Raw genomic sequence first — 17,935 nt, 5'->3', positions numbered from 1 at the left:
AGGTACACTTCACCAACATGTCAGCCATCCGCATTTTTTAATATTTATTATTCCAACAAAGTAAGTTGGCATCATCTTTCTAATTTATATATATATATATATATATATATATATATATATATATATATATATATATATATATATATATTCTATCTGTTTTATTTGCTTTGGGAGTGGAACCTCGCCATCGCCATTTAAAGTTAGGATTAGATCTGATAATGTGTTGGATAAAGACAATCTCGAATCATTTGGGTCGGGTCAAGTTCCAAGTTGGGTTGAGAAAATGCTGGCCATACCTCTAAATATCAGGTTAGAGTTGACCCAGCTCACTGATTTTTTATTAAATCAAGATATCTTACCATTAAGTGTCCAAACTGTCCAATTTGAATGGTTCAAATTGATATGTATTAGTCGATATGTTTTATTTCGGGATCTCTCCGATATGTCTCTACAGTAAGTGTATCGGGGTTCTGATAGGTTTAGGGGGTGGAAGACCAATCGACCCCCTGAATCAATTTTGAAAAAAATAAAAAAAAAGTATAAAAAACAATATTGATATCGTCCGATATGCCTCTACCAGCGTATCGGGCATATCAATATTTTGAACCTTGATTCAAACAGATCAACAGTCTGGATCAATATCAGTTCTAAATAGTGGTGTGAAAGATGTGACCCGGTGGTGACCCGTGATTCAATCTGATTCGACCAAAATTCTTTTTGGGTCGAATCGGGTGGTGAGCCGGAATTTTTTTGCAAAATCCAGTCAGGAGTTAGGAGTAGGACACACTAACACTGATAAAGGAGAAGAGAATAAATTAATATATGCGATTTTTCCTTTTTTAATGCTGAAATTAACGGGTGATTTTTATCCATAAGCTAATCGCAATCGATCTCATATCTGGGCCGGGCCGTCCAGCTTATGCACAAGGACCCACAATTATCAAACGTCTACACGCATTGGATTTGCATAATTAGAGTTTTTATCCAAAGAAAAAGTCAATTTAATCCAATGGCCAGGATATATGCAATCTCTTTAGCATGGGATCTATAATTAGTATCCTTTCTTTACTCCCAGCCCTCGTTTTAAAAAATTAAATATTTAAGGCGTTAAAAAGTTTATTTATTTATAAAAATTAAAAAGGTCAAACCTCATTTTTAGGGGTTAAGGAGTTGGATCTTATGAACAGAAAGTGGAAGGCGCGGTTCTGCCGGATATCCGAAACGTTCCAGAGGCATCTCCATCACCGAATCTAACGACGGTGTTTTAAACTTTTAATCATTTTGCAGCCTTCTCCTGCAGAGAGGGTGGACCGTGGAGTATAGATCTCTCCTCTCCGCCATCCGTTGACGGTAATCCCCAGGACTTATGCCGGTTGAACCGGTCACCCCCTCCAATTCTCCATTGTAAGGAAAGCGTGTCTAATTTCCGAAATTACCCCTTTTCAACCTCAATTCGAAAACTGCCCTAATCCTTAATATTTTGGGGCAATTATTTCTTATTATTAGCTATTAAAAATATCCACACTATTGCACGTTTGCAACAGAAACACACACTCCATGCACTGAAATGGATAATATAAAGCAAACGACAACAACAATAATATTTTGATAGAGCGGCTACCATACTACGATAAATGATACTTCAATCTCATCTCATCATCCGATGCATCAGCCATATCAGATGGTGAGGCTTCCATTTTTTCTTATATTTATTTAACCACTGGAATCGTTGACTAGTCCGAGAGATGCAGATCGGACGAGCCTATCGAAGCTCGATTGGGTGCATGGACGGCACGTGTTCCCGCGGATCACATTTGATTCCCAGTCACCAGTGTTGCATATACAGTAAAAGAATAATCCGTACAACTCAGCAGCAGGAGTAGGACCCACTGAGAAAAAAGATGGGTCCCATAGGTTGCAAGTGGCCATGTTATGTCTTAATGGTTGACGCACCCCAATGATCAAATGGAGCCCCTTTTGTCTTATGCAATCAAACAGGTTGCTTTCTGCAACACTTAGCACCAGATCTAGTCCCTCCTGATTTGCCCTTTATTGTTTAAACATGGCACATGGCCGACAATTTTGGTGCTAACTCTTTAGGGTTTTTTAACACACTTTGGACCTTCTCCCCCCTCCTAGTCCCTAATCCCTATAGAATATAGACAGAGGAAGAAAGAGAGAGATTACTGTTTACCTACCGAATAGGTATTAATAAATATTTTATTGTATTTTAGAAAAAGAATATTTGAATGGACTTTTAGGATTTAAGGAGGGGCATTACTGTCAATGTAAATAGGGAGGGGGAGCTGTTCTCATCTTCCTCGGAAATGCAGGACCATTTCCATTCAATTCCCGTAATTTTCTGTAACGACAAATACAACCTGTAATTTGACAAACAAGAAAACTATTCGAAAATACATAAAGAGAGACTGTGGCACACTAGCACCAGCAGTGAGGTTTAAATTTTTTTTCTTTTTCAAAACAATTTTTAATAATTCGAAGTTCCACGAAATTAATTTGTTTTTGTATTTATATGTTTATATTTATCTGTTGATTTGAACCCAAGCCAGGCGCCTTTTAAAGCTATCCTTTCTGTCATTTTGCTTTTTAAGATGATGTCGTTTTTTGCAGAAAATTTGAAGGCATGAGAGAATTGAGAAATACAACGAGAGAAGATGAGGGACAGAGAGGAATAGAGAGAGGAGGGGATAGAGAATGGGAGTGTCATGGAGTTTGAGGCTTTGGATTGGTTCTTCTGACGTCTATTATATCTAAAGAGCAAGCTGTAAGATTTGGTTCATATGTTAGATCTATGCTTTTATGTATACAAAGATCTGTTTCTTTCTTTTCTTTTCTTTTTTTTTTTTTCTTCTTCTGCCTCTTTTTCTTGGTCAGTCTGTCTTCTATTTATGGGTTTCTTTTGAACTGTTCAGAAGTTGATTATGTTTTCATGAAGGAGTTTTAAACGTGCCTACATGTTTCAGTAGCCTCTTCTTTCTTCTTCTATGGTAGGCTTTGCGTATCTTCTACAAAAGATGGCTTTTTTTGTTTTTTCATACTACTGACTCGTATCGCAAAAAAAATATATATACATATATATATGTATATATATATATATATATACATATATATATATATATATATATATGCTTTAGGATTAACACTTGCTTCAATTTGTCTGAAAAGTTGGTTTTTGTACATGGGTTTCTTCTATCCTTGAAGAATATTTTCTTTCCTTTTCTAAAATCATGCTCTAACCTGACGAGCATGACGTTCAAAATCATTCAGGTGTTGCGAAGTTAGAGTATGATAACAAGTTGTGTTTCTTTAGGTTTCGTTTTGGAAAAAAGTGCTTTCTTTATCTTCAAAGCTGATTATGAACTCCATTCTTTTGGTTCTCAAATCTTGTAGTTTGCTCTTCCAAACTATAATTTGTGTTACTGGTTTCTGACTAGTTCTTTTTCTTTTCTTTCTTCGCTTTTTTAGTAAGGGTTCCCCTCCCCCGGGTGCAAGAAAGAAAAAGTTTTCTGGAATTTTATTCTCTCTCTCTCTCTGTCGATGGGCGAATTTTATTCTCTTTAATTTTTGAAGAAAGAACTCTTTTTTGAAGCAGAGTTTTGCTCAAACCGTTTCTTTATAATTTTTTATTTCCAAAGAAAGAAACAAATGCCTGTGTTGGTCGCTGATACCGTTCTGAAACTGTTGATTCTCCCAGCTTTTTCGGGGGGATATCTTTCAGCTTTCATTTTGTAGTTATCTTTCCCCTTGTGGCTAAAATAGCCATAAGTTACCAGGTAGTATTTTTAGGAAGGTTATGGTCCTTTCAACCGAAATTTCCAATGCTCTTTATGGCTTATATTTCAGAATTTGAGAATAATTATGCAGATGGTGGAAGCACCGAAGTAGGATGGGTTTTACTTAACTTACCTCCACCTTTTTTCGGGTTTCTAATTGTTTTTCTTTTTCATTTTTCTTTGGTTTTATGGACTGGGGTTTATCTTTATGAAGCTTCTGAGCTGAATTGATACTACTTCTAGGTTTCTCAGTGTCAAATTCATTCACATGCTGCTTCTTTTACTAGATCTGTAACTTTTTGTGTGGTAGGTTGAAACAATTGATTTTCTTCTTTTGACATAATTTAGCTACAACCTTTTTTTCTCGGGGTTCTCGTTTTAGAGGTTATAGTTATAGTCCCGGTGTCTCTTGTGTTTCTCTTTAATATAGCACTGACTTGTATGCTTGCTTCTTTTCTCTTTCCTGTTCAAATGTTTGTTTGAAGTGTCTGTTTTGAATTTCCTCTTTGGTCCTTCTTGTTTACCTTCTACTTTCTTTCTTTTTTTTTGTTTTATATTTGGTTGCAGGGGATAGATGTGAAATGGATTTTTCAGAGTCTACACGAGTTGTCTTCAATAGAATTCAGAAACTAGAACCTGAGAATGTCTCCAAGATTATTGGCTATCTTCTACTGCAGGATCATGGTGACCGGGAGATGATAAGGTTGGCTTTTGGTCCTGATAATTTGATACACTCCTTGATCAGCAAAGCCAAATCTGAGCTTGGATTATCCCCTAAACCAGTTGCCTCAGCTCCAGTTTCACCTGTTTCTATGAATGTGGCACCTGTTACAGATTTACCCCTACAGTTCACCCCATTCTCCCCTGCTTCATCCCGTCCCTTTTCATCCCCGGCAACCTTTCGGGTCCCAACTCCCTATTGGGACCCACAGGTTACAACTGATCAGCAAGCTCTAAATAGTATGGATTTTATCCCTCCGGCTTACTCAGACTCTCTTTCTGATGACTATCGCCTCCACAATCAAGCCCAGTTCTTGGGTTTGGAAGATCAACTTGACCCTGTTAACTCCATTGGCTCAGACTTTTCCAGTAATTACTACTATCCAGATCCTGCATTGGGCAGTCTAAGTGCAAGAACCAGTAGGAGATCTCCAAGTCTGCCTGAATTCCCAGTGAAGGCTTGCCTCTACTTCAACAAGGGTTTCTGTAAGCATGGAAACAACTGTAGGTACTTCCATGGTCAACATGTCGCTGATAATTTCTCCCAGATCTTCAGTGCAAACCCTAATGAACTCACAAATGACGATCATATCTTCTCGCCTGGGTCCCTTGAAAAGCTGGAAGTGGAGCTGACTGAGCTTTTGAGGTCGAGACGAGGGCTCCCTGTCTCCATAGCCTCTCTGCCCATGTTGTATTATGAAAAGTATGGGAGGACACTTCAGGCAGAGGGTTACCTAACAGAGAGCCAGAGACATGGGAAGGCCGGTTTCAGTCTAACAAAACTTCTTGCACGTTTGAAGAATAGCATTCGAGTCATTGACAGGTGTAGTTATGGTCTTTCATGGGATGCTCTCTCTATCTATAGTTGATATAAGCTCTTAACTGTCAGACTTTTATGATTGAGTTACAGACCTCATGGACAGCACTCGGTAGTTTTGGCGGAAGATGCTCCTAGATTCCTTGAATACAGGAGTGAGAGGAGTGACCCAGGTGTCATTGTTGCTGGGTCTCGGCAGATTTATTTGACTTTTCCTGCAGAGAGCACATTTACTGAGGAAGACGTCTCCAATTACTTCAAGTAATTATATATATCTCAATACCATTATTATGTGAAGTTGCAGTCTTTGGATTTTACTATCTAATATTTTGATCCATCTCATGTTGGTTACTTTTGCTTCACAGGAGTTTTGGCCCTGTTCAAGATGTTAGGATTCCTTGCCAACAGAAAAGGATGTTTGGGTTTGTTACTTTTGTCTACCCAGAGACTGTGAAGACGATTTTGGCAAAGGGCAATCCCCATTTTGTCTGTGGGGCTCGTGTTCTGGTGAAACCCTATAGGGAAAAGTCAAGAATTATTGATAGGTAAAGTTACTGGCTTATTTAAATGGGAATTAGCCATTTTAGGTAAATTCACCTTGGTTTTTGTTAAATGGCTTAGGTGCTGATAATGGTCATGTTTTCTGAGATTCCTGGTAGTTTGCATATTTCTCAACCATCAATATCTAGTTGTTCTGCACATGGGAAATGCACATATAAAAGAGCATGTTTTACTTGCTATAGTTGTTTCAATTTTACTGTTGATAACTTAAAACAGATAGAGTCCATAATTTGAAGATTTGGATTATGATTTTTACATGAGTAAAAAGTAACATTTGTGGTCAGAATTGTCTGACTGAATTTAAACATTGGATGAATCTTAAATCTTAGTTATTTTTGAGCATTTTATATTGGATGAGGATGACCAAGTGTTTTGTAGCATTAATTATCTTTTCATGCTTTCACGGCTTGACAACTTAAAAACTTATTTTGAGAGTTCTCTTTTCATTGCAGGAAGTATACAGAGAAGATTGAAATCCCGATTTACTGTCCTTCTCACTTCCTGGAAATGGATCCTGAGCTTCACTCAAGTAAGTTCACATATGGTTATATTGTTGGTAATATTCTATGTATAGCTGAAATTCAAGTCCTGGGCTCAAAGTTGTTAGTATTTTGGATACTTTGGATATTCCAATTGGGTTTTCTTTTCTTAGTATTAGTAAATTATGAAACCAATTCTATTGTGGACACATCTATCTTCCAACTCAACTCAGAAAGTCTTAATGCTAACTATTTGGGGTTGGCTAGAAGAACATGTGCCAGTCATATCTGATATATATCTTTTTCCCAGTGCCCAGACTCTGCGATAACTCCAGAATGCTCAGAAAGCAGATGATTGATGAGCATGAACAGGCTCTTGAACTTGAGAGAGGGAGACTGTCTGAATTGCAGTTAGTGCCTAAAGCATTGTCCCACCAGCCTTATTTTGGTTTCATGGATGACTTGAAACTCTCAGAAGGTCCATCTTTGTTCCTGTAGAAAATAATTAAATTTTTTTGTAGCTGCTTTTGAGTTTTTCTCATATTATTTCTCTTCCTGATTTTTCTTTCTTCTTCTACACTAAAGTTCGTGCAGATCACAATGAGTTTGCATCTACAGACCGTTTCAATTATCTGCTGGATGTTCTGAACAATGGTTCAACAAGCGATGACAAAACAAGACACGCAAGCATCAATTGTAGTGACCAAGAGAGGTAATGAAGCTCCCTCCCCTCAAAGAAATTTCTAAATGTTGTAGAGAACTTTAGGAATTAATGGAGAATGGTTATTTGCTGTATGGCAACCTAATCTGCCTGGATTTAGTTTAGATTTTCTTTTTTTTTTTTTTTTTCAGAAAAGATGGGAAGGTTTTCAGTTGGAAATAAAAACTACATTGTAAAGATAAACCTAATGCCTTGGGCTCTAGAAACAATGGTAGAAACTAGAAAATATAGAATATAATTATTAATTTTATGCTTCTATATATGTCAAGCGTATTGATGTTCCCAAGCACAATTTCTTGCTTGTTTGTTGTGTAGAACAAGATTATAAATAACCAGATTTTCTATTCATAATCAATTTGGATGCTTTTCTGATAGTTGCGGTATCTTCTTCTTGGATTCATTTATTTTTTAACAGCCAAGGGATTAATCTCCCGGAGAGTCCATTTGCATCTCCAATAGCAAGCAGCATTTCAACAGTCATATAGATTCAGAAACAGATCAGAATTATAGAGGTAGAGTACTGGACTCCATAGTCTATTGGTTCAATTTGATACAGCAGCTCTTTTTCCCTTTTTTTTCCCAACTCGTTCGAAGGATAGATCAAGCTCCCCGCGAGTTCACACCAAACTGAAGATGGAACATTGAAATCTTCTTCTCCCTGTTACTTGGGGTGGAGGTTCCAAAGAAAGATTGATACAGAAAGCTACATGTAACAAGTTTCTACACTTTTTTATTTAATCACAGAAAGCAAGCAAGAGATATGGATCTTAGAAGAGAATGTAAAATATAGTCTGCGTTAGTGGAAGAGATAAACTACAAACATATGCAGGGTTCAGAGAAAAAAAGGTGTAGAATCTCTGCAATAGTGAGAAACAGATGGAAATAATTTTACTTTAAACAAATAGTAGCAGCAGCTTTATACCACAAGCAATTCCAAGTTGAGTTTTTTTAATTGCATTTTCACCAAGCAACAGATTGCCTCGGTCGCCTTGGATCAATACTGTTTCACCAAGCTTTATACCACATAACTTTTGTGCATGCAGCAGATGTTATTCGATTTAGCAAGATTCGAGTTCCACATCGTTAATTTGTGAAGATGAATTGGATTGAGGATATGGATCCCAGCTACACCCCCACCTTTCTTTCATAGTCCATTTAGGTTGGATGACTTTAAGACAGCAATTATCCAGTTGCTTTTTGGTGGGTCACGAAGCTAGACCAATTTATCACGCTTCCTGCTCCTGCAGTATCATTTGTCTTTTTGATGTTTCGGGCTTCAAAGTCAACAAGGGTGTTAAATCGTAAATCACAGAATAATTGCTGGGTAGATGAACATATTAATTCACTCTGGAGGGAACAAATGGCACCGAAGATTTTATTATGTTTTTAATCTGCCAGAAAAAGAAAAATGATTTTCATTTAGACGAGGATGATTGCGACTAAAGGACAGACCTATGGCTATGACTATGACGTTACTTTTCTTTCTCCCGCGGTTTCATTTTCCTTTTAGTTTGAATTTGACTCGTTATTTTCCTTTTCGGTTTAACCCTGAATGGGTTTTTTTTTTTTTGAGCTTGTTAACAGACTAACAGTAATACTCGAGCACATCTTGGGAGTTTGAAGATGGGTTTGTCTGTTGATCTCCCTCTCTCTTTTTATTTGTTTTTATGGTATTACTTACATTACATCTCTGTCGTTGCATGGAGAGATGTGCATGTGGGTGGCGAGATTGGCTGAGCCAATTTTAACTTATCTGACAGAGTCTCCTAATTGACTCGTCTGTAGATGGCATCAGGTTAAGAAACATTGAAATCGAACGAGCCTCCATTATCAGTTGAGTTGTGAGTTCTGACCTGCCAACCTGGATCCAGAGAAAGGGTTATAGTTTTTACTCAGCTGGGCATACAGAACCAACCGGCAACAATCTATTAAGGTAGGGACAGGAGGCGTGTGCAGCTGTAGCATCTCTTCATCAGCCAATATGGCATGACCGTGACAGTGATAAAGCCAAAGCTGAGGATGCATGCATGTTCGTGTTCACATAAGGCCCACTGCTGAGCGTAGCTTTGGCCGATATCGAAAAACCATGGATCAAGAAACTATTTTTCAAATTGAATGAGTCGCAGAATTGCGGAAACAAACAGAAGATTCAAGGTAAAACCACAAAAAAAAAAAAAAAATGCAAGTTGGTGTTGCTAGGTTCAATGTTTCTGTCATAGAAAGACAAAACCTGCCTTATCTATCCATGTTGTCCCATTTCTACCTTGCACCAAATTCACCTAGATGAGTTCCAGCTACAACATTTCTAAAGCCCAAGTGAAATTAACAGTAGCTAACGACCAATCTGCTGAGATGATTCTGATGCTCAATCAAGTTAAGCATTTGCCAACTTCTCGACGCAAATACTACTTTTCCAGTGTTTCCAGCGAGAGCGAAAGGATTATATATACCCAGAGGCCTTGAGTTGTTGATAGAATAACTGGGAAGCAGAAAGCTTTACTCGGGGAAAGAAATGAATAAAACAGAGAAGCACAAAACGTAATTGCATTAACCATCAAATATGTAATAGTGTTTGATAAATAAACAAGCATCAAACGCCACAGGGGATGGAGGGATCTATAAGTCCAACTGAAGCAAATCAAAAAGTTCGGGTTAAGAGACTGCACGGTACCAGTGTACCAAGATCCTACGTATTAGAAAATTAGAAATGTTCAGTGAAGTAGTAAGAGAAATTGCAGTTAGCTAGGTTATATCTTGTAGAGTCTACGTGAATGCACGTGAGGTATGTTTATTTAATTACGAAAATATCCTTATCAGTCATTTTAATTTTATTGGAGTGCCCTTCGCAGGACCACCAAACCAGTGCCTTTTAAGATAAAACGCTCAACGCTCAGAAACCGGAAATCCTTAACAGAAAAAAGAAAGAAAGAAAAAATAGAGACAGCACAAACAAGCCACAACATGTGACGTAAGTTATGGAATAACTACTAACTGGACCAGTAAAGAAAGACCAAGAACACCCAGAAAAGCAGAAGCACGAAATATATAAAAGAGGCTGAGGAGCTCTTCATAAAATGGGCTGGAGCCATCAATCAGTCTGATTCCAATCAAACAGAACACTAGTGATTGGATTTGCTTGTTCCGACATTAAATAAGGTGTTTTGATCTGAGAGATAGATACAATGAACGCCAAAGCAAAAAACTAGAGGGAAATGGAAATTAATAAGAAGATGGACCACGAATGGCAGCAGCACATGGGTTTTATGCTTTATCAGTGAGAGTGAGAGCGACCCTTGTCGCGCTGTTTATTTTTTTGTTCACTCATCTGGTCCCAGCATTCCAGCTGAATATTGTTTTCTTGGACTAAAGGAAGCAAACTATGTGTGGCAGATATATAGGTGAGCCAAGTTGGCCTTTCAAAACTTTCAATGGCCGCAGCACAGGTCGTGGTCGAGGACTCGAGGGTGGTGTGGTGTCTAGGCATTGGCAACCACCTCCACAGTCAAGAGTAGTCCAGACCAAAAACTAGTACCTTTTGCTTTCTGATGACATGATAGCCAGGAGGACAACCCCACTTAAGAAATTAGGCTCAAACTTCTTTTTTACTTTCTAATTTACCCAAACAAACCACAACTGGCAACTTGTTGGTAGGTTTCTCTTGTTCACAAGGTGCTTCAGGGGACCACCTTCCTTAATTAGCCCACCACCACCCAACAAAGGTCAAGGTCCAAATTGCGGTGGCGCTGTTCTCATATCTTCTCTCTTACAATAACTACTAATCCCATAGAATTAGAATTCATTAATAAGGAAAGGAGCTAATTAATAAAAAGCACAGCACAACCTGAGCCAGAGCCAGATGATGGAGAATTTCTAATAAAGAAATTAAAAGGATTCACCTGACTAGTGAGCAGCCAGGTTGACATGGCTGAACTGAATGCTGACCAGCTAAATCAAGTTGTACTTGTAAAATATTGTATATAGAAACCCTGAATGTCTGAGCTAGATTAAGTGAATTGACAGAGGAAATTACCCATTCAATGCATTGGCTTTTGTGTGCTAATGTGGTCTAGACACTAGACTTAAGAGTCTACAAGAGAATAACAATTGGGTTCCTCCCCCCACCCACCACCAGAGTCCAGACTCCAGAGTCTTTTCTTTCTTACTTTTATATTTGAAAATTGAAATCCAAATTCCAACCTAACTGCTCATTGGTTGGTGATTTCTCAAGGGACCCCAGACCCAGCACTGAAAGATGACGTGACACCAAACAACTAGAACGTACCAACCATGTGGGGGCATCTGGGTCATACAAAGAATGATTACCTCATTAACAAACAAAACCATGTATATATCACACCAAATATATATAATTACACTTGCTCCAATATACAAATCATAGCCAAACTTTAGTCTTTAGTTTTGTTTATTAAAGATTCACCTGAGGTGGCCAACTGACAACGTAACAGACGATGGGTTTATCTGCTATTTACTCATGTCCCTTTCTTTGTGGCAAGTGTTAGACAAATAATCTTTTGCCATGTGGCAAAACAAAATTGAAACCTGTACTTATATATTTTTGAAAATGATCATGACTTGTTTTGTGGGAAGATTTTACAAAATTTAAAGAAAGGCAAGCAGCACATGGTTTTCTATCTTTGTTTATTTTTAAACCCAAACCCTTCTTTGATTTCCTTTTTTTTTCAATAAGAAGCAACATATATAGTTACGGACAATTCTGGGACTACCGGCCTAGCTACTCACTAACGTTGGCATAAAGCATTGTTTAATGAAGAGCAGTCAGCAAATATCATTATCATACCTGGTTGTCAGTCTCACTTTGTTAAAAGCAAAAAGCATAATCGCTTCCTTGCTTGAGTTCTTCTTGAATCTTGACAATTTTAATCTGTTTTCTTTTTTTTTTTTTTCCTACAAATGAATTTAAGCAAATAATTTGTTAAGTATTTAGAGGAGTTGCAAAAATTGGAGAATAAGTAGGACTTATAAATAGTTTAAGTGTTTTGCATAAGAGTTGGAGAATAAGTAGGTCAATCCTAGTATATAAGTGTTTTGCAGCTCTTATTTCTGATCTCTTTCTTTTCTTATACACTCGCACCGATTGAATTGCTTTTAAGAAGTCACTCAAAGAAGCTTTAATGGAGAGTGGCTGGGGGGGGGGGGGGGGGGGGCTTAACTTTAAATATAGGCTTGTAGAAAACTATATCTCCTTGAACTTTTTTCACCAATTAAACATTAATTGTTTATAGATCCCGCCTTGTAAAGTATGAGGAACAATTGATCCTAACAAGGAGCTAGGATTTAGGACAAGCCTCAGTTGAATTGAGATTAATAAAGGCGTAATTGAGGCATAATGGCCCAAAAAGGTGAGGTATAAGCCTCAAGGCATTATAAGGCGTAAGCCTCAAAGTTTAAAATAAAATTAATTAAAGTTTATAAATTGATAAAAATAACATATAATATACCAAGTTAGAATGATAAAATGTATAATTATCCATAAAATAAAAGTTTATAAGCAATAAGTTTCAGCATTTAAGCATTAAATAAAACAATAACGAATCAACAAACAACTATAAATATTTTACATTTTATGTTTTAAAATGCAAAATTTTCAAATAATTCAAATAGCCAATTTAGAAGAAAAGAAATATATGAAGAATCACCCATATATTAGATTTATGGTCATTCAATAGCTTAGAAAAAAGAAAACAACTTAGTTATTTTGATTTATGCAAAAAAATCAATAAAAAGGGAATAAATCCATTAAGAAAAGAAATGAGAAAAATAATAACTTGAGATGTTAAATTTATAATAATAAGAAAAAAATTGTCACTTGATATATTCAAGGCAAACTAAGAACTTGATTGGCCTTTTTTGCATTGAACTCTTCTAAAACACTAAGACTATGTTTGGTTTGAAGGAAAAAGTAGGGAAAGGTAGGGAAACCTTTAAAAGGTTTGTAAAGGTTTCCCTACCTTTCCCTACTTATTCCTTCAAACCAAACATAGCCTAAGAGAAACTAATAGGAACTTGATTTTCACTATTGGTTTTTTTTTTTTTTTTTATTTGGCCCATAATTATACCTTAAGCTACACCCCATGCCAAATTCTGACGAAAGCTTAAACCTCACATCAAGATCTATGCACCTCACCTTAAGGCTATGTTTGGTTTGAGGGAAAAAGGTAGGGAAAAGAAGGGTTTTAAAGGTTTCCCTACCTTTCCCTTCCTTTCCCTACATTTTCCTTCAAACCAAGCATAGCCCAAGGGATAGACTTCATGTCTCAAGGTAGGGAAAAGAAGGGTTTTAAAGGTTTCCCTACCTTTCCCTTCCTTTCCCTACATTTTCCTTCAAACCAAGCATAGCCCAAGGGATAGACTTCATGTCTCAAGGTAGGGAAAAGAAGGGTTTTAAAGGTTTACCTACCTTTCCCTTCCTTTCCCTACATTTTCCTTCAAACCAAGCATAGCCCAAGGGATAGACTTCATGTCTCAAGGTAGGGGTATCAATCAACCGGTTTTGGATTGGATCCAATCCGATCCAAATCTTATCAAATTAGATTTGGATGGTTCATTATAATTATTGGATTGGGCCAATCCAAAATAAACTAGTCCATATTCTTATTGGTTTGAACCTAAACCAAAATTCCAATAATCCGATCATGAGGTTAGGGGTGTCAACGGTATTTGAAAATCCAATTCTGAATTCAAGATTCGATATAATCGAATCGAATTCAGATAATTCGAATATATAACTAGTCGAATTTGGATATCCTATTCATATCGAATAGCTAATCGGATTTGAATCGGATATGACCTGATTCGATTTGATAAATATCCAAATTCGACTGATTATTTAATTCTTATTTATAATATATAAAATTTTTAAATGTTTTATATAATTTATATATTAATAATTAAATTGTATAAATAAGATATTTATTTTATATGTTTATTACCTAAAATAATTAATTAGTCAATTTTGAATCTATATTTATTAATTACCTAAAATATTTAATCGGATTCGAATTCGAATATTAATTTTCAATGTCTATCGGATATCAAATCAAATTCGGATATTAAATTTTTTAATCGGATTCAAATTCACATATTGCCTAACTCGATCTGTTTACACTCCTACATGAGGCCAAACCCTTGTCTAATTTGAAACCATTCAAAACTGAAGCCGACATAAATCACTTTTATGAAAGTACTTTTATGAAAGCATTTTTACGAAAACACTTTTACAAGTGCACTTTTATAAAAGTAATTTCATGAAAAATACTTTTACGAAAGCACTTTTATGGAAGTACTTTTATGAAAGCACTTATGTGAAAATACTTTTAGAAAAGTACTTTTACGAAAGCATTTTTATAAACACTTCTACAAAAGTACTTTTACAACAGCACTTCTACAAAAGTACTTTTATAAAAGCATCTATGGAAGTATTTATATAAAAGGACTTCTACGAAAGTACTTTTATAAAAGGACTTCTACGAAAGTACTTTTATAAAAGGACTTCTACGAAAGTACTTTTATAAAAGGACTTCTACAAAAGTACTTTTATAAAACATCTATGGAAGTACTTTTATAAAAGTACTTTTACGAAAGCACTTTTATGATGTACTTTCATAAAAGAGCTTTTATAAAAGCACTTTTACCAAAATATTTTTATATCAATGCCAAAAGGTATATTTTGTAATTTTCAGATTTTCTTCATTTTAAAACATTTTTATAATTTTTTATATGTTCTGTTTTTTTATATAATTCTTGATATTTCATTCGGTTTGGTTTGGATCCAATCCTAATCCATTTACATTTTAATGGATTAGATTGGATTTGATTTATATTAGATTTGAATTGGATTGGGTCCAATCCATTTATAAGTGGACTCACATTAGACTGGATCTGATTGGACCAAATCCAATCTAACTGACACCTCTATCTCAAGGCTTAAACCTTTTAAAACAATACTTTAATATCAACTGATGACTTAAGTTGGATTTTGAAATTACAACACAGGGATTGGCCGGAACTCAACTTTCATTCAACCCATATCCATAGTATCAAATGATTCGCTCATAGTAACAGCTTATCAATTGATGTCAGGTCCCTATATGAAACACTACGAGGCCATATGGTGCATTCTCTTTCATTAATTTTTATATTAAATTCCTGTAGTTGCTCTTTCATTAACACCTATATACAAGACAATTTTTCATAATCAAATTTGTCTAATTGACATTTTAAAACATCATTAACCCTAATTGCTATAACTTATATTTTCTTGGTATAAAAATTGAAAGTAAGAAAATTTGGACCTTAATCCACCGGGAGCACCACTAAACCATGGTCCAATTAGATATCATAGTTATGTGGATTATATTCTATATATTAACTTCTATACATTTTCTTTTCTCAAATAAATGTTAAAAAGTTGCTTATTTGGATTTATATATTTACAAATATTAGTATAAATTATATTGATTTTCTTAGAATTAAAATATACTCATATGCGTACATAGTTTTTTCATTCAGTATTCTCCATGTGTTTCTTGGTAGTTTATACTTCACATAAATTATCAAAGCACTGTACATTTTTTTAATAATTTTATTTAACTATTTATTATATTTTTATTACTTAATTATGTCATCATAGGTTGATCCATTTGACTTGGTTAATTGGTTGAGCCACTGAACCATTTGATCCGGAGTCGGTAAAAGAAACAAAAACAAAAGTAGGTAAGATTTTTCACAATAACATAATTCATCTAATAAACTAGTAGCTAGGCTTTTTAATATTTGGGTAAGCCTCATATAGGAAATTATTTAGATATTTTGGTATTCCCTTTTGTTCTTCCAAATTAAGCCTTAACTATATCTTTGGTATGGGTAGAGAAAAGTTTTTGTTCCTGATTTAGGCCATGTTTGGGAGTGCTTATGTTAAAAATAAGTGTTTATTGAATAAGTGCTTATTTGAATAAGCACTTATTTGCATTTGGCACCCAACTTTTTCAAGTGCTTATTTTAAAAATATAAAATAAGCACTTTTGTAAAAAAGTGACAATTTTGTCTTTCATTTTCTTTCAAATTTTACGAAAAACACTTTTATAAAAGTATTTTTATGGAAGTACTTTTATGAAAGCACTTTTATAGAAGTACTTTTACCAAAGTGATTTTATAAAAGCACTTTTACGGATGTACTTTTATAAAAGTTCTTTTGAAAAAATACTTCTACGGATGTATTTTTATAAAATTCAACTACGGATAGTTTTATAAGTGGTATTTTAAATTTCAACTAGGAATAATTTTGGAAGAAAAAAAAATTGAATAAGTGCTTATTGTATAAGCACTTGGAAAGCTGACAATTTGGGCTTAAAAGATAAGACATTTTTTTAAAATAAGCACTTATTTCAGCCTTATTTCCCAAACACCAATAAGTTCTTATTGGTGTGGTCACAGCTCAAATAAGCACTTATTTTTATGCACTATCAAACATGGCCTTAGAAGTAGAAATAAATAGAACAGACTAAATAAATTTTAATTGCAAGTACCAAAAAAAATAAATTTTAATTGCAAATTGAAAATTATAATGCATTTCCTCCTTGGTTTTAGAAAAACTAAGAACATCCGTATATAATTTCCCCCCTTCATAAAATCAAAATTTTATGGTATAGGAAACTGTAAAAAGTTGAATTTCATGAATAAGGTTGTAGATGGTTTTTCTCTCTTCATAGGTTCAAAATTGTATTCTATAGAAAACCATAATCAGCTGAATTTCATGAGTAAGATTTTACATGGTTTTTCTTCATAGGATCAAAATTTTATGCTGCAGGGAACCATAGTTAGTTGGATTTTATGAACAACGTTGTACATGGTTTAATGATTAACATGCTTCTGTAGATATTTTTTAATTAGGTGCTGTCATTTTTACAAATAAAATAATTTGGAGGTTGAATGAAAGAAGGAAACGAATGTGTAATATCAAATAAAAACAGTCGGGAAGAGAAGTTCTTGAGTTTGTGCCCTAGTCTGTGGTGGATGCGAGATTGTGAGGTACGGACCGACCTGTTTCATATAAGGGTGCTGCATATATATGTATCATGTTCCTACTTCCTAGGGTGTTTTCATACAAATGGAAAGAAAGCTTCGGGGATGTATTGGATGTGCAGGGCGCTAGGGTTTGTATAAAGCTGCTCAAGTTTGTATTCCACTCTCCTAAGTTAAGTTTTGGTTGTAATCAACCTTAAAACTGTCGGATTTTCTCCAATTGCAAATTTTACTTTCAAAATATAACCGATCAGCGATGGGGTCAGGGCTATCAAAGCAAGTAAACTTGTGAGTTTTTGCATCAAAATAAATCAAATCAAATCCTTTCATGCAATCGTGATGGAGAATAGTTAACCACCTGGGCATATGATCAAAATAATAGAGTTGCTCTCCACTTCTTGGTGATGGAATGAAACAATATACATCAATCGTTCGTTTTCTTAATTAATTGGATTCTATGTAATGTATAAGTAGCCTATTCCGATAAAAGTTTTCAGACAAATACATTAGGAATAAGTTCCGTTCTTGAGATACTAAGATGGGCGCAGCTTATTTCCTCTTTTTTATTTTAGATAGATTCCCGTACAAATTAATTCAAGTGTTGGGAAACAACTGCAAGTCCACGACAACAAAACGTTGCTTTTTTTTTTATTATTATTATTGACAAGATTAAAGGGTAATCATGATCAATCTCGTATTCTAAGATTCCTAAGGAATTTCTTGAACACTCCACTGCCATGAATCTAACAACTTAAATATCTACGTGACGAAAGGGCTCTAA

At 35.2% G+C, this 17,935-nt stretch overlaps 1 protein-coding gene across 14 annotated transcripts; it reads left to right on the top strand.

Annotated features, from left to right (window-relative positions):
- Positions 1-2,324: 2,324 nt before the first annotated feature.
- On the top strand, positions 2,325-8,016 carry LOC148878455 (zinc finger CCCH domain-containing protein 18-like). Of its 14 annotated transcripts, XM_088954837.1 has the most exons (10): positions 2,325-2,456; positions 2,632-2,785; positions 2,934-3,008; positions 4,362-5,337; positions 5,425-5,592; positions 5,697-5,876; positions 6,345-6,421; positions 6,682-6,849; positions 6,957-7,083; positions 7,508-8,016. In XM_088954837.1, exons 4-10 carry the CDS (start codon positions 4,376-4,378, stop codon positions 7,575-7,577), a joined length of 1,752 nt encoding a protein of 583 aa, XP_088810963.1. In that variant the 5' UTR covers positions 2,325-2,456; positions 2,632-2,785; positions 2,934-3,008; positions 4,362-4,375; the 3' UTR covers positions 7,578-8,016. The 14 variants fall into 14 exon arrangements, with proteins under 14 accessions (XP_088810963.1, XP_088811010.1, XP_088810945.1 ...); XM_088954884.1 differs by lacking the exon at positions 2,934-3,008 and having other exon boundaries at positions 2,349-2,456; positions 6,966-7,083; XM_088954819.1 differs by lacking the exon at positions 2,934-3,008 and having other exon boundaries at positions 2,349-2,456.
- The last annotated feature ends 9,919 nt before the right edge of the window (positions 8,017-17,935 follow it).

This window comes from Nelumbo lutea, chromosome 1, assembly GCF_056320005.1.
Source record: "Nelumbo lutea isolate HS-2025 chromosome 1, American lotus-T2T, whole genome shotgun sequence".
Taxonomy (NCBI): domain Eukaryota; kingdom Viridiplantae; phylum Streptophyta; class Magnoliopsida; order Proteales; family Nelumbonaceae; genus Nelumbo; species Nelumbo lutea.
The sequence above is the reverse complement of the archived record's forward strand: the minus strand, read 5'-3'. Positions and strand labels throughout refer to the sequence as shown.